The sequence below is a fragment of the Bubalus bubalis genome, chromosome 11 (genome assembly GCF_019923935.1).
Source record: "Bubalus bubalis isolate 160015118507 breed Murrah chromosome 11, NDDB_SH_1, whole genome shotgun sequence".
Taxonomy (NCBI): Eukaryota; Metazoa; Chordata; class Mammalia; order Artiodactyla; family Bovidae; genus Bubalus; species Bubalus bubalis.
In genome coordinates, this window is record NC_059167.1 from 48,197,492 (window position 1) to 48,224,632 (window position 27,141).

The 27,141-nt window shown below is 38.7% G+C and overlaps 1 protein-coding gene across 4 annotated transcripts; it reads right to left on the minus strand.

The window, feature by feature from the left end:
• Positions 1–155: 155 nt before the first annotated feature.
• RSL24D1 (ribosomal L24 domain containing 1) lies at positions 156–26,120 on the minus strand. 4 transcript variants are annotated; one of them, XM_006074946.4, is made up of 7 exons: positions 25,964–26,120; positions 20,874–20,987; positions 18,570–18,642; positions 16,187–16,250; positions 14,326–14,411; positions 13,070–13,157; positions 156–271 (listed from the first exon to the last, which is right to left on the minus strand). In XM_006074946.4, exons 1-6 carry the CDS (start codon positions 26,042–26,044, stop codon positions 13,084–13,086), a joined length of 492 nt encoding a protein of 163 aa, XP_006075008.1. In that variant the 5' UTR covers positions 26,045–26,120; the 3' UTR covers positions 156–271; positions 13,070–13,083. The 4 variants fall into 4 exon arrangements, with proteins under 4 accessions (XP_006075008.1, XP_006075006.1, XP_006075007.1 ...); XM_006074944.4 differs by having other exon boundaries at positions 156–275; XM_006074945.4 differs by lacking the exon at positions 156–271 and adding an exon at positions 12,377–12,971.
• Between the last annotated feature and the right edge of the window lie 1,021 nt (positions 26,121–27,141).

Below are 27,141 nucleotides of genomic sequence, written 5' to 3' on the forward strand. Positions count from 1 at the left end.
CGACATTTCACAAGGCAAGAGGGAAACCACTAAGAAGTAATTTTCTTGGTCAAAGACTAATTTGTCCTTCAGTAGAGCTGCAAGTCTGAGCAGCATTTCATAATAGAGTCCCTCAGGAATGATTTGACACAGAATAAACTCCAGTCCCTCCCTCATTGATCATTCAACAAGGATTTATTGAACATTTACTACATGCCAGGCTCTCTGGGGGCTCAGTGAGGTTTCAAAGATGAATCAGTCCTGCATCCTTCACCACATAAATTTGGCCAAACTGGCTGAAAGGAAAACAAAAGCATCAGTAGCATCACCATAATAGTTCCTATTTATCAAGCACTAGGAACTATGATAGGTATTTTCATTTCATCTTCCCCACAACTCTGCCAGAGAGAAAGAAATGACAGAAGTGAGATTCAGAGGTTCTGGTAAATTGGGCAGCATATACACAGCTAGCATGTGGCAGAGCTAAGATGAAAAGCAAGGCCACTCTGATCCCAAAGTCTCTAATTTGATGCACACCAGAGGACACAATCAGACAAAGTACAGGAAGTCCTGAAGAGAAATTACATCCCAGCCTTTTGTTCGTGGTATCAGACACCATCTTCACCTAGGCTCGGCAGTGTTCCTTTATGCACATTTAATATAAAACTTTCCTTGGCCCATGACTAAGCCCAGCAGCCCACTTCTGTTTCTCACGCCCACATCTGGACTTAACACTCTGGCTGGGACCCTTCCTCTCCTGAGCAGTCTGTCCTGGGGTAGTAAGCCCCACTCTCACCCAGACCGCTGTGTGTCCTGTCTGCCCACTTCCCTGTGTGTCCTTCCTCTTTGCTGGGGGACACCTTTGCCATATCGTTCCCTTAGGATTGATTCATATCATCCCTTTTCCCCAAGAACAGGATCTAATCCAAGTGGCCAGAATATTCCATTCCCTGGCCTGAGTGACTGGCTCAGATTATGGAATGGAACCCAACCAAATCAGTCTCCCCAGGACTTTTCTGCTACCACCAGAGTCTTTGGCCTCCAGGTGTTAAGTTGGAAAAGTATGAGTTAGGCCTCCATTTGCCACCTTGCCCAAAATAAGAGCTGAGAGACAGAGTGAAGGCCCCAGACAACGTTATTGTGATCTCGACCTTGCATATCTAGACTAGCCACATAGCAGCTGTCTGCAGAGTTCTGTGATTACACATACCTCATCACTAAAAAAACTGTGGTTCACTCTCAAAATACATACACATGCGTGAGTTTATTATATACTTGTGTTGCTGTACCAACATACAAAATAATACACAAAATATATACATCATAAAAGGTTGATTAAAAGCTAAATATAAATAAAAGTTTTGTTGACTTAAACAATATTCACAACCTACAAGTTGAAACTTATATTTTATTTGGTGGAAACTTTTAGGACTTAAGCCCAAAGGAAGCATCTCAAGCTTTGTATAGGTTGCTTTAAACAGCTGTGCATGGTAAGACCTGTAGCCTATATCTACTGCTTCAAAAGGAAAGAGACCACTTCTGATGCTTTCCCAATGACTTATTAAAATATAATAGTGAACATTCAGTGTATGTGACAAGCTCTTATATGCATCAGCTGAAAAATTACTATCGTCCACAATTTACATATATGAAAACCGAGTCTTACAAAGTTCAAATAACTTGCCTGAATTCAGAGTCAGGATTCAAACAGCATGGTGTGACTTCAAAGCTGTGCTGTATCAGCACTTTCATTTTTTAAAGCAGCATTCTCTCCCGTAGATGGCCCTGGCTTCGGTCCCTCCTGGCCAGGATCCAGGATCTAATCCCTGGATCTATAGTGAGTATAGCCCCTTTTAACCCCTTCGCTGACATTCTACCTTTCTGAGTCTCAGCTTGTCAGCACAGCACCTTTGCATGGTCCTACCCTACATGGACTCCTGAGTCTAGCAACCCTCTACTGCCCCCACCTGGCACCTAAAAGTACAGACTCCACCACTTCAATCTAATTCGTTCCTTAATGACTACTAGTTCAATCACCACGTGTATAACTAATGACATGCAATTATGAAGACATGCCTGGAAAGATACACACCCACTTTGGAACAGTGGCTCCCTGGGGATGGAAGGAAGGATATAGAGTTGACAGTGTACAAAGTGAGACTTCAACGGTATTTTCAATGATTTACCGAAGAGGAAAAAAATGTTTAAGACAGATGTCCCTTGCCTAAAGATCACTTTGTTCAGTCTCTTTGTAGTTTAGAGGAAATAAAATCAGCAAGTGAAATTCTTAATCTAGAGAGTTTCTAGATAAGCTTCCATCCAAAATCTGTTTTCCAAAGTAGCCCATCTTGCCACACGGCAAATCCTCACTTCCACAACAGTGACTTAGAAAAGGTTAGAGAATCACAGAGGAACAGCTATAAATACTGAACTTACCACCTAGACAAGTCTGGAAAGAAATGCCTTTCGAAACAATCTAATGATTTCAGTTAATGCACCATGACAAGACGTGCCTTGCCAGTTTGCTCAATCTGTAGGATTTTTACTCAGAGCTGTAGACAGCAGAAGAAAACTTAATTTTTTAAGTTTTTAAGAAGTTTTTAAGAAGAGTAATTAATGCAAAGTTAATTATCATGAAGGCACTGGGAATTTAATATAGTGCTTAGAGAGGGTTTAATTCCTGGACATTTTTTTATCAACATCTCCTAAACCATCTGTGCTTCTGCAGTAAGGTTTCTAAGCTAAAATTCTATGACTGTTTCCACTTGCTCCACGATAATTAAGCAAAACTGCGTGTTTTGTTCTATCTGATCCCAGTTCAATTTAAACACCGATTAAATGGGAAATAAATTAATGTGGTACAAGTGTAGATGGAATCATCACAAGCTGGCACTTACCCACAGAAACAAACCATCCACTAATGAGATAACTGGACTCTTTATTTTGGGGAAAATACTTGATGAGATCAAACGGAGTGCACACATTCATGGGCCCCCATAAATGAGTCTGTTACAAGGAGGATAGTAGGTTAATTTGAAGAAGCTCTTCTAGCACAGGATATGCAAGCTCTAGTTAGAAAAATGAGGAGTCCAACGAAAGATTAAAACATACTATCTACGTTGCCCACATGACGATGTTTGTCCGACCAAGGTACTGTGACTTTCTTTTATTCACTACTGTATTCCCAGTGCTCAGAACTAGGCTTGGTACATAGCAGGTTTACATTAAGTATCTGCTGAATATGTGGATGAATGTTTTAAAAAAAGTAAACTCTAGTTGGACAGCAGCAATTCATCGCATTTCTATAATTTCTCTTAATACTCCTCCTCAAAATCAGATTACTCAGAAAGACCTCTTAGGCTGAACTTCTTATGACTGTAGAGATGAGATTTGTCTATGGCAGCTGACCCAATCTTTTTGGCACCAGGAACCAGTTTCATGGAAGACAGTTTTTCTACAGACCGGGGAGGGAGGAATGGATTTGGGACAGTTCAAGTGCATTATATTTATTGTGCATGTCATTTCTACTATTATTATATCAGCTCCACCTGAGATTATCAAGCATGAGATGCTGGAGGTCAGGGACACTGGTCTAGGGGAACAACAACTGCAATATATTTTTGCAAAGGGTCTGGCACTAAAATAATTTGTGGGCACTATCATCTTCCATTCAACCAATATTTAACAGGTATCTATTATGTGCTTGGGTGTATATAAAAAGATGATAGAGACCCTGCCTTTTAAGAAGCTTTAGTAAGATTATTGCTATCTATTATTACTACCTGAGATAAATAGCCCAAAAAAGTCATAACAGCACATAGCACTCAGGGTAGAGTGAATGAAGCAAAGTATTTCCAAGAGCAGTCGTCGTGAAAAACTATGTAAGAGCAGAAATTTGAGATGGATCTTGAAGTATAGGTAGGATCTGACAAGTGGAGACAGATACTGCGCTACAGAGAAGCTCAAGGTAATGTGACTTTTACTCAAAGACTGGAGACAATTAATTCTCTGATGAATAAAGCATGCGCATTTAAACTAATAAAAATCCCAGGTGGGCACCTGAGAAAGTGTCTGCAGACACAACTGACCTCCACAAACTAGCATAACGCCACTGGCCCTGGGTTTCCCTGCATATAAAACCTGGAGGTTCTTTAAAGGTATTTTATGGCTAATCTTTTATAGCCCATGGTAGCTTAAAAAGAAGTAGCTACAATATTTGAACCAAAAAAGACAGTTAACTATACCCAGCTTTCCTGACCAGGATGGACTGGATCTGCCAAAGTAGAGTTCTTAGCAGCTGAAGCAGTTATAGTGCACTTCTGTCTTTCTGGGACATGTGCTAAGTTAAGGGATCAAATGTCCTCTGACTTCCTCAGAATAGAACCCATGGATGTCTAAGTACATGCTATTCAAAGTATCAAACAGATGACTTTCTGGGGTGGTTATAGCTCATTACTAAGCAAGCAAGTGCATGCACTCATGTTATAGGAGTAAATGATGTCCATCACAGAAATGGAGGCACCACATTATACGATTTTGAAAACCCCAACTTTTTTACTGAAGTAGAGTTACAATCTTATATTGGTTTCAGGTATACAACACAGCAATGCAATGCTTTTATAGATTAGACTCCAGTTAGAGTTATTACAAAATAATGGCTATATCTCCCTGTATCATGCAAGAGATCCTTCTTGCTCATTAACTTTACACACAGTAGTAGTTTGTAGTTCTTAAACCCTTACCCCTGTCTTGCCTTTCCCCCTTCCCTCTCCCTACTGGTAACCAGTAGTATGTTCTATATAACTGAGTCTGTTTCTGAAACCCCCAACTGTCCCTTAACAATGTATCATATACATCTTTCTATGAAATGAGAAACATTTCTGTGGCATCTGTTTTAATGGCTTCAGAATAGTCTACTATATGATGCACTTAAATAATTTAAACAGCATCTAGCCAGTCCTTAACTTATTTAACCAGTCTTTGTATCCAGTGTTGTGCTAAAATATGATGATCTTTGTAGATACATATTCCAAAACAAGATAATTTCTTCGACTGTATTTCTTAGGATTTCTGGGTCAAAATTGGGGGGAGGTGATTTTTTAATGTCCTTACACCCCCTTGCGTTAGTTTCCGTTTGAGACTAGTGTCAGCCTTTATACCTGGGACATTCTCTCCCACACTGCGTCTTGAGTTGAGAGGTTTATTTCTCTATTTTCTATATCCTATGATACCCACATATTGTCCACATTAGCGCCTCGCACATAATAGCTGCTCAATGTCCACTGAATGGATGAATGGATACATGAAAGAATGGCAGCTAAAATTTCAAACTGCTTGCAAAATGTTCCTTTGAAACATCCAAAAGGAACACATTTAAGGCTGATTCTGAAGTAATAAATAGGCTGTAAATGTATGCTGACTTCAGAGAAGAAGGAAGGGTATTAAGAGGCAAATTAAAAGTTCAAGACCTGAACATTTCAGTTTCAAGTTTGCAGTCAGAATAAAGAGATTTTGGTGAGGGATATGATGAATTATTTATTAAGTCTCCCTAGCTCTGTTGCTTCTTCAGAAGATAATACCTATTCACTGCCCCATGATTTTACAGCTTCCTTACTGGGAAGAAAATAATAATACTGAAAGTTGTCTTTGATTATTTTTGTAAATCAAGACTAAGAAATCTGGGACTTCACTGGTAGTCCTGTGGGTAAGACTCTGCAGTCCCCAATGCAGGGGACCTGGGCTCAATCCCTGGTCAGAGGAAATAGATCCTGCATGCTGCAACTAAGAGCTCACATGCTGTAAAAAGATTCCACGTGCTGCAACTAAGACCCGACAAAGCCAAATAAATACTAAAAATTAAGGGGAAAAAAAAATTGGGGAGATGCCACATTGACTAAATGTTCGTGTCTTGCAATGAAAACATTCCAAAATCAGTTTGAATAGTTCATCTGCATTAACACTCTGTACCTATTTATATCTAATTAGTGGTACTCTTGCCTGGAAAATCCCATGGACGGAGGAGCCTGGTGGGCTGCAGTCCATGGGGTCGCTGAGGGTCGGATACGACTGAGCGACTTCACTTTCACTTTTCACTTTCATGCACTGGAGAAGGAAATGGCAACCCACTCCAGTGTTCTTGCCTGGAGAATCCCAGGGACGGGGGAGCCTGGTGGGCTGTCGTCTATGGGGTTGCACAGAGTCGGACACAACTGAAGCGACTTAGCAGCAGCAGCAGTGGACCTTAAACCCAAAAGTGATTGGGAAGCTATGCCTTGGAAGAAACACAAATGAAAAGTAAAGAACACGGTGAGGGCCTCATTTAGGATTCAAGAAGTCCTAGCCAGGCCATTCATAATGGTGAGAATTAAAGACGATAAAATATGTAGATCCTGGCAAATGGGCATGCCATCCTCACTGCTTAATTCCAAGGTCACATCTTTCCAGACAGAATATTAATCAAACTCTAATTTAAAAAAATGATTATCTCAGGGCCCCAATTTTGTTTTAAAACTCAAGATAACTATATATATATATATATATATATATCTCTCTCTCTCTCTCTCCAGTTAACTATAATAGTGATGTCATCAGGTACTTGGAAAATTACATAATTGCTGCTGACACTATATACACATAATGCTAAAAATGTTTCCTTCTGATTTTTGGCTTAGTTTATCCAATTCCTTCACATGAAAGACTGGATTGTTTGAGATCTTGCTTTTTCTTAATGTAGGCATGTAGTATGACAGTCATCCCTCAGTATCAATGGGAGATCAGTTCCAAGATTACAGATACCAAAATGAGTAGATACTGAAAGTCCCAGGGTCAGCCCTCTGTATTTTCAGATTCTGCATCCATGGAGTCAACCAATCATGGGCTGTAAACACAATACTCAATCCAAAGTTGTCTGAGTCCACAGATGTGGATCCCATAGATACAGAGAGCCAACTCTTTTGGAAAAAATATCTAGGTACTCCAAAAAATGTCTAGGTATTCAAACCTGTTATTCAAGGGTAAACTGCATATATAAACTTTCCTCTTTCAACTGCTTTTGCTGCATCTCATTAAGTTTTATTGTCTTTCCATTTTGTCTCAAAATATTTTTATTTCCCTATGATTTCTTATTTGACCTATTGGTTATTCTGGAGCATGCTGTTTAATTTTCTTTTATTTGTGGGGTTGTTTCCCCTAGTTTTCTTCCTGGAACTGATCCCTAGTTTCATATCGAGGACGGAAAGGAAGCTTGATATGTTTTTAATATTTTTTCCTCCAGTAGTTATGCTGTAACTGCTTGTACTGCTAAACTAATTTTTGAATTAAAAAAAAAAACAACCTTCATTTCATTCAACTCGCTGTCTGAATTAGATTCACTGTGGGACAGATGATCACCTGTCAGTCCTAGAACTGGTAGGAAAAAGTGTCCATTCTAGAGTCACAAGTTAAACTACTCCATGAAATTTATCCTGTTCTCCCGGACACTTTCTTTATCTGCTAGATTTTGTTCCATAATGAATAAAGGTATGTATACTGGACACCTCATAGCTTCCCTCATAGTTCAGTCGGTAAAAGAATCTGCCTGCAATACAGGAGACCTGGGTTCGATTCCTGGGTTGGTAAGATCCCCTGGAGAAGGAAAAGGCAACCCACTCCAGTATTCTTGCCTGGAGAATCCCATGGACAGAGGAGCCTGGCGGGCTACAGTCCATGGGGTCCCAAGTGTCAGACGTGACTTAGTGACTAAAGAGAGAGAGATACTGGGCACCAATAAGCTAGATGTGGTTTAGAATTTCAGCTAGTGATTGTCGGAGCTTGAATTTGAGTTCTGCTACTTGTTAGTGATAAATATATAGATGAAGCTATTGAGTTTCATATTCTTATGTTCCTCATTTGCAAAATAAAGACTAACTTAAAGGGTTATGAATATTATGACAGAATATATGCAATATACCTGGCTATAATAATTCCTGTATCACTGAGTTCTCACAACTCTGGAATAAGGTGGTACTACCTCTTGGCAAACATGTGATCAAAGGAACTGAAAGGTTAAGACCTAGATATTTTCTCCTTTGAGATATTTTCCCCTACATACAGTGGAATATACAGTGGAAATAAATGTAATGTATCTTCTGGAAATGGGAAAACCGTGTCTCTAAAAAATAAAAAATGTTTTGGCAGCACAAAGATATGATGAGAAATGCAGAGGACAGCAATGTAGTTTAACACTGTATGAGTCTGCTTATCATTTACTTTTAAATGTAGAGTCCTTTTAATCAGGTAGACTGCCTTTAACTACTTGCTCACTGTCTATACAGCATTCTCTGATATCAGAAGAGCTAATATGAAACCATCATTAAGTGTACACTGGAAAACAGTGTGGGGTAACTCACTGACTAGAATGGCATGCTTTTCATTGCTGTTCTTCCTAAGACTCCACAGCTTGATGTCGAACCACACACACACACACACACTCACACACACTCACACACACACTGGAATATATCAAACAAATCAAGTATTTAAAGCTGGCATTCTGAAAGCAAAGAGTTCCTCAAAATGCTAAGGGATCAGTCTTCTAGGGAGACTAAACAAGGGATCAGTTGGTTAGTTACCGTTAAAGAAACAGTAACAAATTCACCCCAAATAATTGTCCTTATTTCCTTAGGCTCTGTGGTTCCTGAAGTAAGGCACTACTTCTATCAGCAAAGCAAGTTCCATGCAAAATTTCCTCAAGAAACCTGCCAAAACCATGGCTTGGGATCAGATCTTCCTGGGATTTCTTGACATGGGAATGCTCTAGCCAGACCCAGAAATGGAGGACAGTGTAATACCACTAGATTAGACCTAAGCAGCAAAGTCAGTTTTGCAACACAAGGCAAGCACTGTTGTTCAGCAAATCTTCCCAACAGTGCAGATACAATTAATGTCAAAATCACAATGTGTCTCTCTGCTAATATTCTTTATATCTTCCAAGTTACTAGCTATCTTAAAAATAAACTGGAGTAAAATTTAGTCACATTTATTGAACATCTTCAATACAACAGGTACCTAATATGTGCCTGGTATAAAAAACAGTCCCTGTACTCTTAAGGGATTATGATAGAAAATGGGTTACCCAGACTTGCTGGAGAAAAATGGAGATGTCTATCAATCAAGATTTTTGGTTACAAATGCTGGCAAAAGGAATTTATTGGCAGGATCAAACAGAAGTCACAGAATCAGTGAAAGCCTAGAGAATCAGTTCAGGTAACTGGTACCCGATGGAAGGTCATATAGTAGAAACATCACCTCCAACCTGTGCATAACAGCTTGAATTAAGATACAAAACGTAGGGAGAGTGTTTAAGCAGGAGAGCTTAAGTTAGAGGCTCACCCCAGAGCACCAGAAACTAGAGATTGCTATTAACACACCCAGAATGTAAGATAAGAAAAAAGTCTCTCCTTTAAAAAGAAATTCCAATAATAATTCAAATCAACATGAGGCTGAGGGTTTCCTTGGTGGCTTAGTGGTAAAGAATTCGCCTGCCAATGCAGGAGACATGGGTTTGATCCCCGATCTGGGAAGATCCTACATGTCACGGACTAACTGAGCCCATTGCCCCAACTACCGAGTCTGTGCTTTAGAGCCAGTAAGCCACAACTACTGAAGCCTGAGCACCCTGGACCCCATGCTCTGCAACGAGAGAGGCCACGGCAACGAGAAGCCCAAACACCACAACCAGATGGTAGTCCCCACTCAGCACAACCACAGAAGAGCCTGCACAGGAACAAAGACCCGGCAAAGCCAAAAATAAGTAAATAAGTAAAATTATACACACACAGGCAAAAAAGCCATGAGGCTAATATACTCAGTATAAACACATACAGGGTAAAAGCTGTGGATTACCTTTTCCACTTTGCTTTATGTCTCAATAGACTCCTTGGAAAATTCTTCCTATAGCCTTTAAAATTGATTTTTAATATATTTTCCCCTATTTTTCCAACACTCTTATTTCAGCAGGCTGATAAGTTAATTTTTACAAAGTGTAGTCTTCATTCAATATTAAAATTTACACTGAGTGACTGAAGTCTGATTTTTTTTTTCCAGATCTCCATTTAAAATGTAAGCTAAAGGACAAAGGGAAAAAATAATTTCTCTTATATCATTAAATATAACATTTAATTTAGCCCTTAAAATTATGGGTGATTATTTTTTTTAACTAATGCTCATGAACCAGAAATGTATTTCTCCCTCCCAATCTTCACAGCAGACAATGTTTGGGGGATGAGATGTTCTTAATAAATGAACCTGCCAGCTGACATAAAGGCTGAAATTAAATTCTAAATCATGTCCCTTTGTAGACCAAGTACACTGCACTCAATTGAGCACAGCTATCCCCACACCCTAAGACCCTCCACCTTCTTCCCAAGTCAAACTCCTTTGCTGTTACTGAGTTTTGTATAGTCACACACCCAATCCTAACATTTTAACAGGAGCTTACCATGGTGGTGGGCTTGAAATGACTATTTTAGATATATTAACTAATTAGAGGAAAGGAAAGTTAGTCACACAGTCATGTGTGACTCTTTGCGATCCCATGGACTGTAGCCTGCCAGGTCCTCTGTCCAAGGAATTCTCCAGGCAAGAGTACTGGAGTGGGTTGCCATTCCCCTTGCCAGGGGATGTTCCCGACCCAGGGATCGAACCTGGGTCTCCTGCATTGCAGGCAGATTCTTTACCAACTGAGCTACTAGGGAAGCCCCATATTAACCAATTAGGTCCTCATAAAACTCCTGAGGGATTATCATCTCCATTTTTTCTTTTTTCTAGATGAAGAAACCAAAGCACAGTCAAGTCAGTTTACAGCCATCACCTGGACTTGTGAAGACGGGATCTGAGAGGTTCTGAATAAATCCCTTCTATATAAATGCAGGGCAATGCTTGAAACAGACTGGTAAGGACACAGATCCCGCCTCCTTCATCCTCTGTTACGTGCTATGAAAGGACAAGTTACCTACACCCAAGATTTTGCCATTTATAAAACGAGAAAATGCTGACTGCTTCACAAGATATGGGCTAGTCCTTCTCAAACTTTCTTCTATAGAGTAACCATCTTCCTAGGGTTTCTATTTTTAAGCAATGAGTTTTTTTTTTCCCATGTGAGAATTTCTTTCTCCATCTTACAAGGTTTTTTAAGAGACGTTAAAAAAAAATTCTCTGACTTACAGACGATACTGCTTTTAGTATTTTCTGTGCAGTGAGTGCCTGGACAATTTATGCTTTTGTGCTATGCTAACTGCCCAGCAGAGGTCTCAACCAGACAAGTTAAAACAATAGTAACCTAAAAGCTCTGTACCACGCAACTCTCAAGCAAACTTTAAAGGGACAATTCATCCTTAGTGGTCCAACTACACTTAGAAAGCAGAGGGTGAATAAGATCACTGCATTTGCATCCAAATACTTTATGAGATCTAGTATCTCATAATAATATGAAATTCTGACAGCTAAGAGAACTGCCTGAATGTTAAACCTGAGATACAATGTCAGCTTTTTGTTTCAGATCAGTTTCCCCAAATTAATGATCTCAAAGCAATAGCCAAGCTGCTATCTAACTAGCACAGTAGGAAATTTGTTTCTTAACAGTATGTGATTTTAAAACAAGTTTATATTAAAACAAACACAAATGTAGTATGGGATGAAAACTTCAATTTTACAAATGTTTTTACACATGTATTCCCTTTACAAGTAAGTTTCACTTTATCAACAAGAACAAAGCTGGATTCAGGTCTTCTAACACCTGATTCAGTGATCAGTCCAGTTTTCTACTATCTAATATTGAAATAAAAGTTTAGCCATTACCATATGTAACCCTAAGGATGTGTAATTTATTCTAAATTTTGTCCTAAAAAACTGAATTACTTAATACTCTTAACATACTCATAAATAATCTAAGTTTAAGTATACATTTCTCTTTAAACAACTTCAGTAGTATGTGTGAACAAAATAATTTTCTTCCAAGCAATTGACACTTCATACGTTTTGTCTGATGCTGTGCTGTGCTCAGTTGTGTCCAACTCTCTGCGACCCCACAGACTGTAGCTCCCCAGGCTCCTCTGTTCATGGGATTTTCCCCACAAGAATACTGGAGTGGGTTCCCATTTCCTTCTCCGGGGATCTTTCCAACCTAGGAATTGAACTCATATCTCCTGCATCTCCTGTTTGGCAAGTGGATTATTTACCACTGAGCCACCTGGGAATATCTATCTTTTGTTTAGTACTTTTAAGAAAATATGTAGGCGGTTACTTTAGAAACAATTTTATGTGCAAATAATTTATGTGCTACTCATACATCCCATTTTCCAAAAACAATTAGGAATTTTTGAAAAGAAAACCACACCAAAAATTTTAATAGGCACTGAAGTCATGGAAAAATAAAGTTTATTCTACTAGGAATGTCAACTTATCACTGAGTATTCTCCAAAGTGGAAATTACACAGTGCCATTTCAGGAACAAACTGTTCAACTCACCCTCAACATCCACAAATGACTATCACAATAGTTAAACCACATCAAAACAGTCCAACATAATTAGGCTTCAACATATTGGGCCATTATGTTCTTCTAAGATGCTAATAAACCATTACCAGAAATATTAAAATCAAAAGAAAAGATATTACTTGAGGCTAATTATCATACAGATTGTTAGTTCCTTGCTGTATCCCATCCAGAACATTAATAAAGGAAATATTTTACTGCAAAGAAAATTTTATTTTATATATATTACTAGTCATGAATTTGTCATTATTACATAAATGCTGCCCAGTGCCATTAACCAAATGGCATGACCATTTTATGTCCACAATTCACTTCAGTATTTACATAGTTTTCATAATTTATAAAAGTGTATCTTTCACTGAAGGTTTAACATTGAGATGCAACCTAGCATCCATAATATCTGCTGTTCTGCAAATATCAATGTAGGACAGAAGTGTTTACTCCCCTTTCATCTGAGTGACCTTACATGGAAAAAAAAAAAAAAAAAAAAAAATTCAATAATTTACAAGTTCTAAGTTTCCAAAGGAGATTTCCAGATGCACTTAAAAGAAATGCTTACAGACAGTTAGGGTTTTAAGAAACATCTTCCATGTCCACATCCTCTTGTAATTTCTGTACCATTTTGTCTTCCAGCTGCTTTCCTTTGCCTTGAAAAAAGAAATTAAACTCTTACTGATTTGGTGTGACCTTGTGGAAGTCATATCCACACTTTATAAAGAATCTTGGCTATTTTAAAATAACATTAAATATTCCTAAATAATTTAAGAATAGTAACTAAACTCACGCAGGTCTTATGACTTGCCACACATTTGCTCATCTCACCTTCGTGACAACCTACATCTTAAAAATGAGAAAACTGAGGTACAGAGACAAATCAATCAGTGACCCAGTCACTTGGCTAGTAAGTCCAGTAAGACAAAGGGGTTGGATGTAAAATCTCTGCTCTCAACACTGCACTCTCTACCTCAAAAAGGGCTACCTAAAATCTTATATAATAACAGTTCCTTTCTATTGTTTTTGGGGTGTCAGTCCATATAATCTATATGTGAAACAATGCTCCAGGCTTCTTTTTTTTTAATTTGGTACAAAAAAGTCCTAGCTGGGACTTTTGCATAAATCTACCCAATATGTTGTTACAGAATTTAACTTAACTAAGGTTTAGGCATAGCTAAATCCCACCAAAATCTCTCTCCTTCTGATAGACTGTACTCGGTGCCAGCTGAGGAAAAATACTGGTTTCTTAGCACCTCACAAAAGAAATTATGCACACAAACAACTGCCCAAGTGAGTGCCTACCTGTAAGTTACAGAAGCACAAGCAAGGCTTTAGTACAAAACTGCAGTTCTCAAACTGAGGTATCAGAATTACCTGGAGAGCTACTGAAGCACAGAGGTCCAGATCCAAGAGGCTTGAACCTCTGTGCTTAGTAAGTCCCCCAAGTAATTCCCACACCAGATGAAGTTTGGGAACTATTAATATGAAACATTGTCCTTTTAATCAAAACAGGTATAAGGCAAAATCATCTATTTAATTATGACTCAAATAATTTTGATTAACTTGGAAAATGTTTTTACAGAAGCTAGGATTTTACGAAAGGGAGAAAAGAAACACCACATGCAATAAACTGAATGGAACTCAGAAATGCACTGAATCAATATTTTTTATAAATTACTAAGTCATATCCTAAATGAGAGAGAATATTAACATGAAAAAAAAAATTTATCCTCAAAAAGTTGGCTGGTACCCAATTACATGGACCACAAAAGCTTTCCATTTCTCTGCTGAAGGCAGCAGCTCCTGTGTATGCTTGCTTACCTGCAAGAGGGGCCCGGATAAGATGGATGTTTTGCTTGACCTCTTTAACGTCCTGAACTTTCTGTAGTTCTTTATTTTTCTTCAACCTAGGATAAAACACATCAAGGCCAAAAGCTCAGTTACTAAAACCTCTTTAAAAGACATTAATTCGTAATTTTTTAAAATTATATTTAGTTAACCACACAGATGAGAAATGGGAATACAATCTGTTTCTTGTTCCTTATTAGCTTAATGGTTCCTACACTCCCAATTTGTTCATTCACTGTTATTTCTAGTGCCTAGTCAGGAATAAACTGGGGGTTGAATATGTATTTGCTCAGTGAACGAAGGAATGTAACTGCAACAAAGAATTAACAAGCCTTAGAGATCACAGACACAGAATACAAACCTCTAATCATTAAAGTAGCTGTTCTCTATTTGAGGAGAAAGATATAATCTCTGTGTTATCTATTTTTTAAAATCATTCAATAATTACAAGAGCATGAAACACATAAAACATTCAACAACAACAACAACAAGTCAACAGACTAGTTCTCAAGCATTTGTGCCCCCTTTTTTTCATAATTAAAAAGGTTTAAAGCCAAAAAGCTGTTGACACATGCTTTTCTATGACAGACGTTTATGATGACTAGATCAAAAGTGATGTCTCTTCTAAAGAAATAGCCAGTTTCAAGCTGGGGCAGGGAAAGTGCAAGATGGTACCAGAAAATCTTATTAGCCATAAAGCAAAAAACACCCAAAGAATGATGAGGAATTGTCAAAATGACACAGAGCCTGCCTGAAGAACTCTCACTGGCCAACTTAGGGTACTTAGAACATCAAAATAAATAATGATAAAGAACTGTAACACACTGAAAACAGTAATAATTAGTGCACACACACACACATATGATATGAATAAATGAATAAAATAATAAATGTGGAACTGGGGGAAAAGAAAAATGCTCTTTCTTGGATAAAAAAGCCAACTAATAAATAGGAAAGGATGAAATTAGAAAAATCACCACTTGGCAATAATAACAATAGTAACAGATTCAGGCAGAACACTAATGGATGCTAAAACCAGTAGATACCACTTTGAGGAGTAACAGGTTCTTTGCTGAGTGTGTCTCCCCCAAGATGCACTGATTAGAAAGAGGGGAATAAAACAGTAAAGTAGTTTCCTCCATTCCAAACTAGCAGACACTACTTTAACCAAGTGATAAAAGTTAACATCACCAGTAAGAGGCAACATGTACCTGGAAGACACATTTCTGTGACAGTCTGGCCAAAGGTGCCTACCCTGAATCTAATCATGAAGAAAACAACAAACACAAAATGAGAAACATCCTGTAAAATAACTAACCTGTACTCTTCAAAAATGTCAATGTCATTTAAGACAAAGGTGAGAAACTGTCTGGATTAAAGAAGCTTGAGGAGACATGACTGCCAAATGCAAAGCATGATAACATGATTTTCTGCTGTGATGAAGGACATTATTGGAACAATTGGTAAAATCAAGTAAGGTCTACAGATTAAATAAAAATATTTTATCAGTGATAATTGTCTGATTTGATAACTATACTGTGATTATGTAAGAGCATGTTCTTATGTTGTATACCTGATACTAAAATAATGTTGTGTGTCAACTATACCTCAATTTTAAAAACCACACAGAAAAATAACATACTATTTTTAGGATATATATACTGAAGTATACTTAAGAGGAAAAGGCATCATGTCTTCAACTTACTACACACAGAGTTAAACACAAAGTAAATCTGGTAAAATGCTAACAGAATATAGAGTTCTTTATACTATCTTAATTGTTTCTGAAAGTCAGAAGTTATGTGAAAATAAAAATATTTTAAAACATTCATACCTGTTCATTATAAATTTAGCTTGTCGCTTCTGTTTGATCTCTTCAACTCTCTTCATTGCATCAACTATTTAAAAAAATTCATTAAAGTTAACAAATTTATGTACATTCAAGCTGGATGATTATAATCAACAAGAGCTTTAACAATCACCTCTTTATTCTGATTTAGAAACGGACTAAACCAAACAAAAAAACTCACTGCAAAAACAATTCCTACTAAAGCTGACAAAGGTAAATACTCTTGGTTAACATCACTTTTGACTCATTCCCAAGTATCATTTCTTTAATCTTTATTTTGCAAAAGCCTTTACCACTAAATTTTCCTTGTACTTGAAACCAGTCCAACACTTTTCAAATTTTATTCTACACAGAACTTGGATTTATGACATTAATCCCATTCTTAGTTTGTCATCTCCATAAATAAAGAGCCCTTTCCTGGTAATATAATCTACTTTTTCTTCAAGTACCTGAGCTATGATCTCATTATGAATCACATTATATACCTGAGATAAGATCACATTTACGAATGTTGGTAGAATCAACCTGTCAATTTGCCACATTCTTAATCACTAAAATCCAACAACTGTTTTGGAAAATTTATACAAGACCCTTGGTTATAAGGAAGTTGAGTCCAACTATACTCTAGAATCTGTATGAGTACTATACAATGTAAGATAAATCACGTATGTAATTTACATTTTCCAGTAGCCACATTTTTTTCAAAAAGTAAATGGAAACAGTTCAAAATTAAATTTAAGGTACATTTTGTTTCACCCAACATATTCAAATTACCGTCACTTCAACATGTAATTAATATAAAGAATTATTTACTGAGACTTTATGCTTGTTGTCACACTAAGTGTTCAAAATCCAGCATGTATTTTACATTCACAGCACATCTCAATTCAGACCAGTCACATTTAATTGCTCGGTAGCCCCTGTGACTGGTGGCTACCATACCGAGCAGCACAATTCCCAACCAGATTCTTAAAGTGTAGTCTGTGTATCTGAGTGGGACAAACGAATGAGGCTCTGTAATAATACCTGAACCAACTACTGTCTAACAAATAACAAAATAGGAGTTCTCAGTAAAATGCACTGAGAGTATATGCCCTGTTCATCTTCATATACCAGAATCAGTGGTTACTGATTATAAAGGATACAATATCTTAGAGAACACACAGTATTTCTCAGGAACAATAAAAACATCATGATACCAGCACAGAGGGTCTCAGTAACTGAATATCCGCAGATGATTAAACTAAGATATGCACCTCAGTTTCCACATCAAGCTGAATACCCACCAAATAAAAGTAGTTATAGATAAAAACGGTCTGGAGCTGCTATCTTCAAGTAGGAACAAAAAAGAAAACAAAGGCCAAAATGAAATAAAACTCAATGGAGTCCAGAAATGCTTTAGAATCTTTCAACAAAGTCCCTGCCAAAAGTGCCTCCAGGAATCAACTTAATAATCCTGTGAAAAATGTATAGCTCCATATGGGATCGATGTGTTTGGGCATATTGTGAAATGATCAGCACAGTAAGTCTGGTAGAATTTTAAGTCTTACAGAGACTTCTAGTTAACAAACTACCTCACCTCCACACCAAAGACTAGAAGAGGCTAAGGCTGCATAAGCAGGCATGGGGGAAGAAGAAAAGGCAGGGCCAAGGGCCTCACACTATACATATACATGGTAAAATCTTTAAGCTAGATTAAGAAATTAAGTTTTACTACATATGAGAATTTTTTTAGATGGCCTCTGCCTAACTTAAATTAGTAAATGGACAGAAAGAGCTAGTAGGTATGCAGACAGGTAAGAACTAAACATCACTGCTTGTAGTTTAGTAGCCTCTAACTTCATTTCCACTCAAGTCAAACACTTAGAAATTCTCTTAGAAAATTTGTAATTATCATGCTTACATGCTGTATTTTGAACTTTACAGAATCACTAAGTTTCATGAGGTATACAATACTTGTATCCCTAACACTATTTATATCCCTAAACCAAATTATCTAAACTGGCAAAGTACGTTAAGTTTTTGTATATCTTAACTATGTCACACCTCCACAAAGTATTCTACATCTCTATTTTTTTGTTGAGATATTTGACTGCTTTTAGATTTCTGTGCAGGCACTTCAAATAACAGCAAATTTAATAATTATGCTACTTTAATAATGGATACATCAATCAATTCTGAGACGAGTTGGGATAGCTTATAATAAAAAACACAATTACAGAAGAGCCATTGAAATAAGCATAAAACTATAAAAGCTAACCAATTAAAAGAATAAATTTAATATTTAAACAATCAACTGATATTAAAGCTATGGTAATATCCCAAACCAGTGTCTCCTGAAAACTCCTCATATTCCCTTGTGACTTACTGGTTTTATTCCACAGTTCTCGCTGGTATTTGACAGGTTCATTTCTACGTTTTTCAAATTCAAATGAATTATCCTGTAAAAAGAGGAAAAATATGGTTTTAAGAGAGACAGAAAAGAAGCATTTCTTAAAACTTTTTCTCCTTTTCACAGAAGTTCTAAGTATTTCAAGTTACTGTTGTTGCTCAGTTGCTCAGTCATGGCCGACTCTTTGTGACCCCATGGACTACAGCATGCTTCCCTGTCCTTCACCATCTCCGGGAGTTTGCTCAAACTCATATCCATTGAGTCGGTGATGCCATCCAACCATCCCGTCCTCTGTTGTCCCCTTCTCCTCCTGCCTTCAACCTTTCCCAGGATGAGGGTCTTTTCCAATGAGTTGGTGCTTCGCATCAGGTGGCCAAAGTATTGGAGCTTCAGCTTCACCATCAATCCTTCCAATGAACATTCAGGGTTAATTTCCTTTAGGATAGGCTGGTTTGATCTCTTTGCAGTCCAAGGGACTCTCAAGAGTCTTCTCCAACAGCACAGTTAAAAAGCATAATTTCTTCGGTGCTCAGCCTTCTTTATGATCCAACTCTCACATCCCTACATGACTACTAGAAAAACCACAGCCTTTTGACTACACAGACCTTTGTCAGCAAAGCAACGTCTCTGCTTTTGAATATGCTGTCTAGGTTTGTCACGGCTATGGAAACATACTAAGATTTTCCCCAAGATGATCTCAGAGAATATAAGTTTTCAAACTTTTTCTCCATTAAACACAACATACAAGACAGTCCTAATGAAAAAATTTCTCTACATATTAGTGATTCTCAAGGGGTGGGAGGGGAGATGGGCCTATAACCATCATAAGGATTATAAATAAACTCAAAAGGCTTCCCTAATTTCCTGTTCCTAGCTGAGTCTAACAGTCATAAAACATATTAGACTGAACCATTTGAAACTGCCTTTTCCCACAGATCAAAAAGAGTCAAATATTGAGAATTTCATATGGTTCAACAAAAATACCTAGCCTGTTCATCTATTTGAACTATAAACCTTTGTGTTACAGCACAGAGTTGAAACTACACATCCTCAAATAATGTGGTGCTACTCTGCCTGATGTAAGCTTCATCCTGAAATTCTTTAGGTCCCCTCCAAATGTAGTCGGTATTTTGACAATTAACAACTTTACTTATCTCAAAACATGCAAAATAATTTTGGGAAAAAACCCAGATATTTCTTGGTTTTCAAATCTATCAGATTCAGACTCAGTTAATGTGAACATTAACTCTGCACTTAGCTATTTCATTCAGATACACAAGACTCTGTTCAGATCACAGTAACCTCAGCCATGACAAGGTAACTGGTCACCAGCAAATGAATATGACCCAGCATTCTTCCTTCACTCATACAGTTGCCACCTGTATTTGAGATGCTACAGTTCTATTCATCCATACTGAAAATTATTTTTGTGACAACAATCATGATCTGGCCTTACAAGTTGTCAAAAAATATTCTTTACATTCACTGAAAAACCTCAGGTGTTAAGAAAGCCAGAAAAGGACTTCATAGCAACTACTTAAGACACTGCCTTTATGGAGTAGAAAGGTGGGAAAAAGTCAGGGGTTTGGTGGAAGAGAAAGTGCAGCAGGGAGAAGACAGCTGAAAGATCTCCCACCCTCAAAAACAACCTGTGCAACAGTTTCTCCTTCCTTTTCAAGGAAAGAGAGCGGACAAGCTTCGGTGGGACCTCACACCAACTCAGTAAGAGCAATACTTGGGGGGGCTCGTCTCATGAAACTCCCTCACCCCAATTCCTCATTATTCCTCCTTACACCAATATCATTAACTAAGTTCTCTGCTCTCAGACACAAAGTCCAGCTAAAGAAATTGAAAAACTGATCAACAAGCTTATTACAAACCTCATCCGAGCCCTCACTGCTACTCAAACATCCTTTTATCTCTTAACTTCCTTTCAAAATCCTTAAGTAACAATTTCCAACTTCAATCCATTTAAATAATTCTCCCCTTTGTTACAAGAGCTAAAATACTTTTTGGAGAATAAGAAAAATCATTTCTACAAGCTAGATTAGGAATCTTTTTTTTTTTTCCCTTTTCAGAATTCTACAGATTTATAGTTTTGGGGATCGTGTGAGAATGAGATTGCCAAAGCCAAATACAAGTCAGTCAGTCATTAATAACTCCATGGGAAGCCTTATTAGAGTTAATTGAGGTTAACTCTAATTAACATCAATTGTTCCCCATCCAAAAACTAAAATTTTGAAAACTATAAAAACTATAGTGATAGCTAAGTGTACTCACCACCGTGAGCTCTTTACCAGCTGCTTTCCGGAACGCTTTAGTCCATCTGACCTTGCGAGGATTGCGCTTCTTTTTGAAGTTTTTATGGCACTTGGATTTACAGAATCTGAACACCTATTTTAAAAAGTGTTAAAATAGTGAAAAGAAAATATTAAAAACTTTTATGCCATAGGACATTACCCCACCAGACAAAATATACTATAAAGTCTGAGAAATAACAATGGTTCTCACTCACAACTGCTTCTACTTAAACAGCACCATTTAGAAACACGAGACGTTATCACATAAAACGCAAATTGAACTATTTTTTGACTATCAAACATCATTATGACTAAAAACTGAGGTCCCCCAAAATATGGTTAAAAACTAGCATTTTTATAGAATAACAGTAAAACCTTTACTATGATCTTGAATGAAGGGAACAATTTTAATTAAGTCATTTATTTAAATCCGTTTGCAATTCAGAATAATTCTCAAAATTCACTTTGTATATATCTCAATGAGGGGGGAGGGGTAAAGTTCCAAACAACCATTCTGAAATGTCCTTTGCTTCTTTTCACTGTTGCACAAAATAATTTCCCAAAAAAGCAACTAAAACTGGCTATAGATTTGTTTTTCTTAAGAATTTATTCAGAGATCTACTAGGAAGATTCTTCACTATTTTAATTCTACACTTTCATCTCCAAAGATGTGATTCTTCAATAGTGTTTACAATCTAATGATGATTCAAAGTGCTCCTAAAGTGACTTACTGGGATTTATACATCTAAAATGCATCATTTCGTTACTCTGCCTTAGAAAAAGTTACACTTTGTATTACTAGATGAAATCTGAGAGAAAAAGTATTATAATTGAATCTGTGGACCTTGGCAAAGAAAATTAAATTGAATTATCACGCTTAGATGTGACCCATTCAAAAAAAGGCCAAACTAAGGTACAGACATTTCAAGCTAAGAGACTCAGCGGTAAGGAAATCACCTGCCAAAGCAGGAGACGGGTTTGATCCCTGGGTCGAGAAAATTCCCTAGAGAAGGAAATAGCAACCTATTCCAATATTCTTGCCTGGGAAATTCCATGGACAGGGAAGCCTGGTAGGTCCATGCAGTTGCAAAGAGTCAGACAGAACTTAGCGACTAAAACAACAATAAAGCCTCTGTGTGCGTGTGTGTGTGTACACATAAATCACAATACTTTTCATTTTATGTACACTGCTCTATGAGGACCTTCAAACAGGTCACTAATCACATTAGGACATAGATTTCTTAGAAATGGTCAATACTAGAGAATTCCCTAGTGGCCCAGTGGTTAGAACTTGGCGTTTCACTGGGATGGCCCTGTGATGGACCCATGGTCCAAGAACTAAGATCCCACAAGCAGTATGGCAAGGATAAAAAGAAAAGGAAGAAACAAATGGTCAATGTTAGATCAATTTAATCGAGGGCCAGACTTCCTGGAGAGCCCTCTCTACGTTCTTGAATTAATTTCAAACAGCTAGAAAATATGTGAACTACAGTAGTTTTCTGGAATAATTCACTATAAAATCATTATTGGTAAAACTTCTTTTGCAGATTTCCAGCCCAAAGTACTACTACCTTTTTAAGTAAAAGCCCTCCTTGTTTAGTATCTACTAGACAACTCCTACAAAAGTCCTCATTGAGAAGTTTGAACTTTTCTAGGTCTTCTCAGTTCAAAGAAAGCCAATGGGAAGATACAGGGAAGCCTACTTAAACTCTGTATCTAACAGACTCACTTGAAAAAGCATGATGAAGTATCTGAAGAGACTGGAGTCACTGAGATGGGATGGGGATTCCCAAATAAAGAGCGACTACTATGTGCTGAATGTTGCATTAGGTGCAAGAAGTACAAGAATAATTACAACACAATGCTCTACCCTGAGAAGCTTAGTCCAGTACTGTGATAAAGTCTCACTTTGCAAACAAGAGAAATAAAGATCAGACTAGGATATAAATAATGGGATATGGCTATACACAATAATCAAGTATAAAGTAACATGTAAATATACATTAAGGAGTGATTAAATCTCTACTGGGGTAGGTGGTGGATGATTCTGTGTGAGACAAAGCTTCATAGGCTCAAATTTCCCTTCTAATCTAGTCCTTGAGCACTATCCTCAGTCTTCAACATGCAAACAAATGATCCATCTGAGATTCACAGTTCAATACTTTTTATGCCACTAATTCAACAAAGATTTATTAAGCACACCTTAAGAGTGTACATGTTTCTGTTTGCAAACTATGAAAATACAGAGCAGTAATATTTTATCGTGGTGGCTCAGACCGAAAAGAATCTGCCTGCAATGCAGGAAACCCGGGTTCAATCCCTGGGTTGGGAATATCCCTTGGAGAAGGGAAGAGCTATCCACTCCAGTATTCGTTCCTGGAAAATCACATGCACAGAGAAGCCTGGTAGGCTACACCGTCCATGGAATCACAAACAGCCAGACACAACTAAGCAACTAATATTTTCACTTTTTCCAGTATTTTAATTAGTAACACACTAATTCTGGTTTCCCTGGTGGCTCAGCAGTAAAGAATCCTCCTGCAATGCAGGAGATGCAGGTTCAATCCTCTGTCAGGAAGGACCCCTGGAGAAGAAAATGGCAACCTACTCCAGCAGTTTCATCAAGGAAATCCCATGGACAGAGGAGCCTGATGGGCTACAGTCCACAGAGTCACGAAAGAGTCGGACACAACTTAGTGACTAAACAACAACACACTAATTCTACTCTTAAGAAGCTACCTGAGAAGCATAAGAGGGGAGATGTCTGTGAAAGATGATCTCCAAAGCTACAAGCATAAATGGAGAAAAAATAGTTAGGAGGCTACAAAAGTGACAAGTGCCTAATCTGGGACTAGGAAGGCAGGAAAAAAGCCAAGACACCACTATCCTTTGCAAAGGCAGCATGGATAGGACCTATAGCTAGATACAAAGAGTGAAAAGATTCAAAGGTAACTCTCAGTTTCTAGAACTATCTAAGTACATGACTATTAATTCTGAGAGCAAAAAGAGCTAAGGTAATAAGAACTCTCTTTCAGGAGGCTCACTGTTAGGTACAAAAAGAAGTTTCTCTGTCAAGTGGGAAATTCAAACCTGGAACTAGGATATAAAGATGTGGGAAATATCAACAAAGGAAAAAATGAGGTGCTTGGTCTTCATTAGTGCTTCTGGGCCTCTACATCTTATTTCCCCAATCGACTCTGTTCTGGATACACCAGTCTTCCCTAGAGCAAGCGAGCTTCCAACTAACTCAACACCATTCTTGCTAGCAACACAGACTTCCTCATCAACCTGAACTCCCACTGTATCTGCCAGGTCAACGCCCAACTTTAGACAGCTCCCACTGTCCTTTCTAATTTCCATATCCAGCTGACAAACACTGATGGACAAAACATAAAATTATGATCACCAGATCATCTACAATGCCATAATGCCTACTGTGAATTACACCCCAACCCGGCGATCATTTCATTCACTGCTATAAATTCTTTGTCATGTTCCTGAGAGGAGGAATTAAGAATCACTTACATACTCTTTCAGGTTCCCAAATACAGCTTTGGTGCCTCATTTCAGCAAGACCTCTTACTCCTAATTTAGTGAGGTCAGTATTTTTCATACAGAATACACATATAAGGTGAAGAAGTACAAACTGTAATTCCTGAGCGTGTCAAAATCACCTCATTGAATATAGATTCCTAGAGCCTCTTCCCTTCCCCCTAGACATTCCAATTCAACAGATCTGGTGGGAATCAGGAGTCAGTTTTTTTCCACAAGTGTCCAGTGATTCTGAAGCAAATATAAGAGCTCAAATTATGAGAAACAATATTTTGAACAAAGGAATGAGATTCATTCCAGCATGAAAGGCAAATTCATATATTATTCCTAGAGCCTTTCACAATGAGGCCTTATAATGACCGTGCCCAACTTAAGATGGTTCAACTTTACAATGGTGCAAAAGTGATACACATTCAGTGGAAATCATACTTCCAATTTTGATCTTTCCCAGGCTAGCCATGCAGTAAAATTCTCTCTGATGCTGGGCATCTGACAGCAAACCAAAGCTCCGAGTCCACAGAGTAAACAACTTAATAGAATCATTCTGTTTTTCAATTCCAGTAGAGTATATCATAAATTACATGAGATATTCAACACTTCATTATAATAGAGGCTTTGCGTTAGATTATTCTGCCCAATTGTAAGCTAATGTGTTCTAAGCATGTTTAAAGAAGGCTAGGCTATATACAATATTCAGTAGGTTAGGCTTTTGCATCTTCGACTTACAGTAGGTTTGCCCAGAAGCAACTCCATTGAAAGTCCGGTAAGATCTGTATCTATCTTCTGTTTTCAGACGTACCTTTTTAATATAGATTTATATTTGTATTTATAGCCCTACTCCAAGCCTCTATCACCATCTGCAATCCGTCACTTCCTTAAACAGAGAAGTAACTGCTCCTCTGTGCCTTTGCTCAAATTGTTCACTTCCCTTCCGCCTAAAATGCTTTCTCCTCTTGCTCTTAAACAAAATGCAAGATACAGGATAAAAGCACCTCCTTCCTGTGTCTTTTCACATACGTCCTTCTCCAAATCACCTTCAATCACTTCATAAAACCTAACTCTGCTATTAAGTCATACCCAACATTTCTATCAACCTCTACACACTACGGCTGACCGCAAGTCTTATACATTTGTATAGAGGTGGACCTCGGCAAAGATGCTTGACCCGGCACGCGTTCAGCAAGGTTTACTGAATTGAAGAATGTGGCCCACATACAACAGTGGGCCAACAGACTCCCAGCTTCCCCGTGGGCTCTGGCTGGAATCGCTCCTCAACCTCATTACTGCCGGCCTCTCCCAAGAGCGGCCTAGTGACCAGCTCTGCTCGGACCGCCTAAAGGAGAAACTCCCCCAGCGGGAGTTGGAGGTCCGACCCTGTGTAAAGCCAGCCTCACGCGCCAGAATCCAAGGCCAAACCCCACGCCAAATTGGTAGGCGCAGAGTAACCCCGCGCCGAGTGGGCACGGCTTCAGCCCGGCGGGAGCGCAGCTAAAAGAGCCCCACTCCCCGCCGGCTCACCTTGCAATCGTTACGAACGAACATCATGCCGTGGCCTGGGTAGATAGGGCCCGAACAGAAATAACACTTTTCAATCCGCATGTTGAATGCGCGTGGGGACTCGCCTCCCTAACACCCAGCTGAAGAGGAAGTGACGTAGCCCCGCCACAGGAAGTGATTCTCTTCCCAGTTCTCCAGAAAGAGCATCCGGAAAAGGCGGTGCTCTTCAGGGCTTCTGGAAAGCGAGGCGAACGTGACCGCGCCTCCCCGTGGCCGCGCGGGGAAAAGCGCTGACGTTTGGGGCAGGCGCAGAAATGCAGTCCGGCTGGCAGCTGTCAGTCTGGGCAAGTGCAGGGTTCTGCGTCTTCTGAACTGGCTGTTAGAGCGTCTAGTTTTTCCACCTACCGAATCATATTAAGTCAGCATTTACTCATGTCTTATATATCCTGTCTCTAGTTTGTGCTGTTCCCAGGCGGCTCTCCACACTTGGCTAGTCTCTAGGAACTCATTTCTCGACGCCTCGAGCCCCGCCGGATTCCCTAGAGGACTTGCCTGGTGTCCACTGCGGGAACTTGCTGCCCCGCACGGCAACCGAAGCTGCTGAGTCTCAGGCTCGCAGGACTTAACCAGCGGTGTTTTAAAAACTTGTAGTGGTCGTCTTCTCCACCTTTACTCCCTCTCCGCCTTTTAATTACTAGACATTAAAAAAAACCCCACCATTTGTACAGGAAATTGATGCTTTTGAACGTGGTGTTGGAGAAGACTCTTGGGAGTCCCTTGGACTGCAAGGAGATCCAACCAGTCCATCCTAAAGGAGATCAGTCCTGGGTGTTCATTAGAAGGACAGATGTTGAAGCTGAAACTCCAATACTTTGGCCACTTGATGCAAAGAGCTGACTCATTTGAAAAGACCTTGATGATGGGAAAGATTGAGGGCAGGAGGAGAAAGGGACGACAGAGGATGAGATGGCTGGACAGCATCACCGACTCAATGGACATGGGTTTGGGTGGACTCCGGGAGTTGGTGATGGACAGGGAGGCCTGGTGTGCTGCAGTTCATGGAGTCGCAAAGAGTCGGACACGACTGAGCAACTGAACTGAACTGAACTGGAGCCCTAATACTCCCTCTCTCTCGCTCTCTTAACCTCTCTGTACCTTATCTCTCTCTGCTGAATTCTGTGTAATTTCCTCCAGTCTAT

What these genes read in the sequence shown, in the direction of transcription:
- RSL24D1 (XM_006074946.4), bottom strand. Translation starts at nt 26,044, where the DNA reads ATGCGGATTGAAAAGTGTTATTTCTGTTCGGGCCCTATCTACCCAGGC. An exon ending in GCTAAATTTATAATGAACAG is followed by an intron (nt 14,412 to 16,186) that starts GTATGAATGTTT and finishes GTTTTATCCTAG; the next exon opens with GTTGAAGAAAAATAAAGAAC. An exon ending in TATCCGGGCCCCTCTTGCAG is followed by an intron (nt 13,158 to 14,325) that starts GTAAGCAAGCAT and finishes TCTTTTTTCAAG; the next exon opens with GCAAAGGAAAGCAGCTGGAA.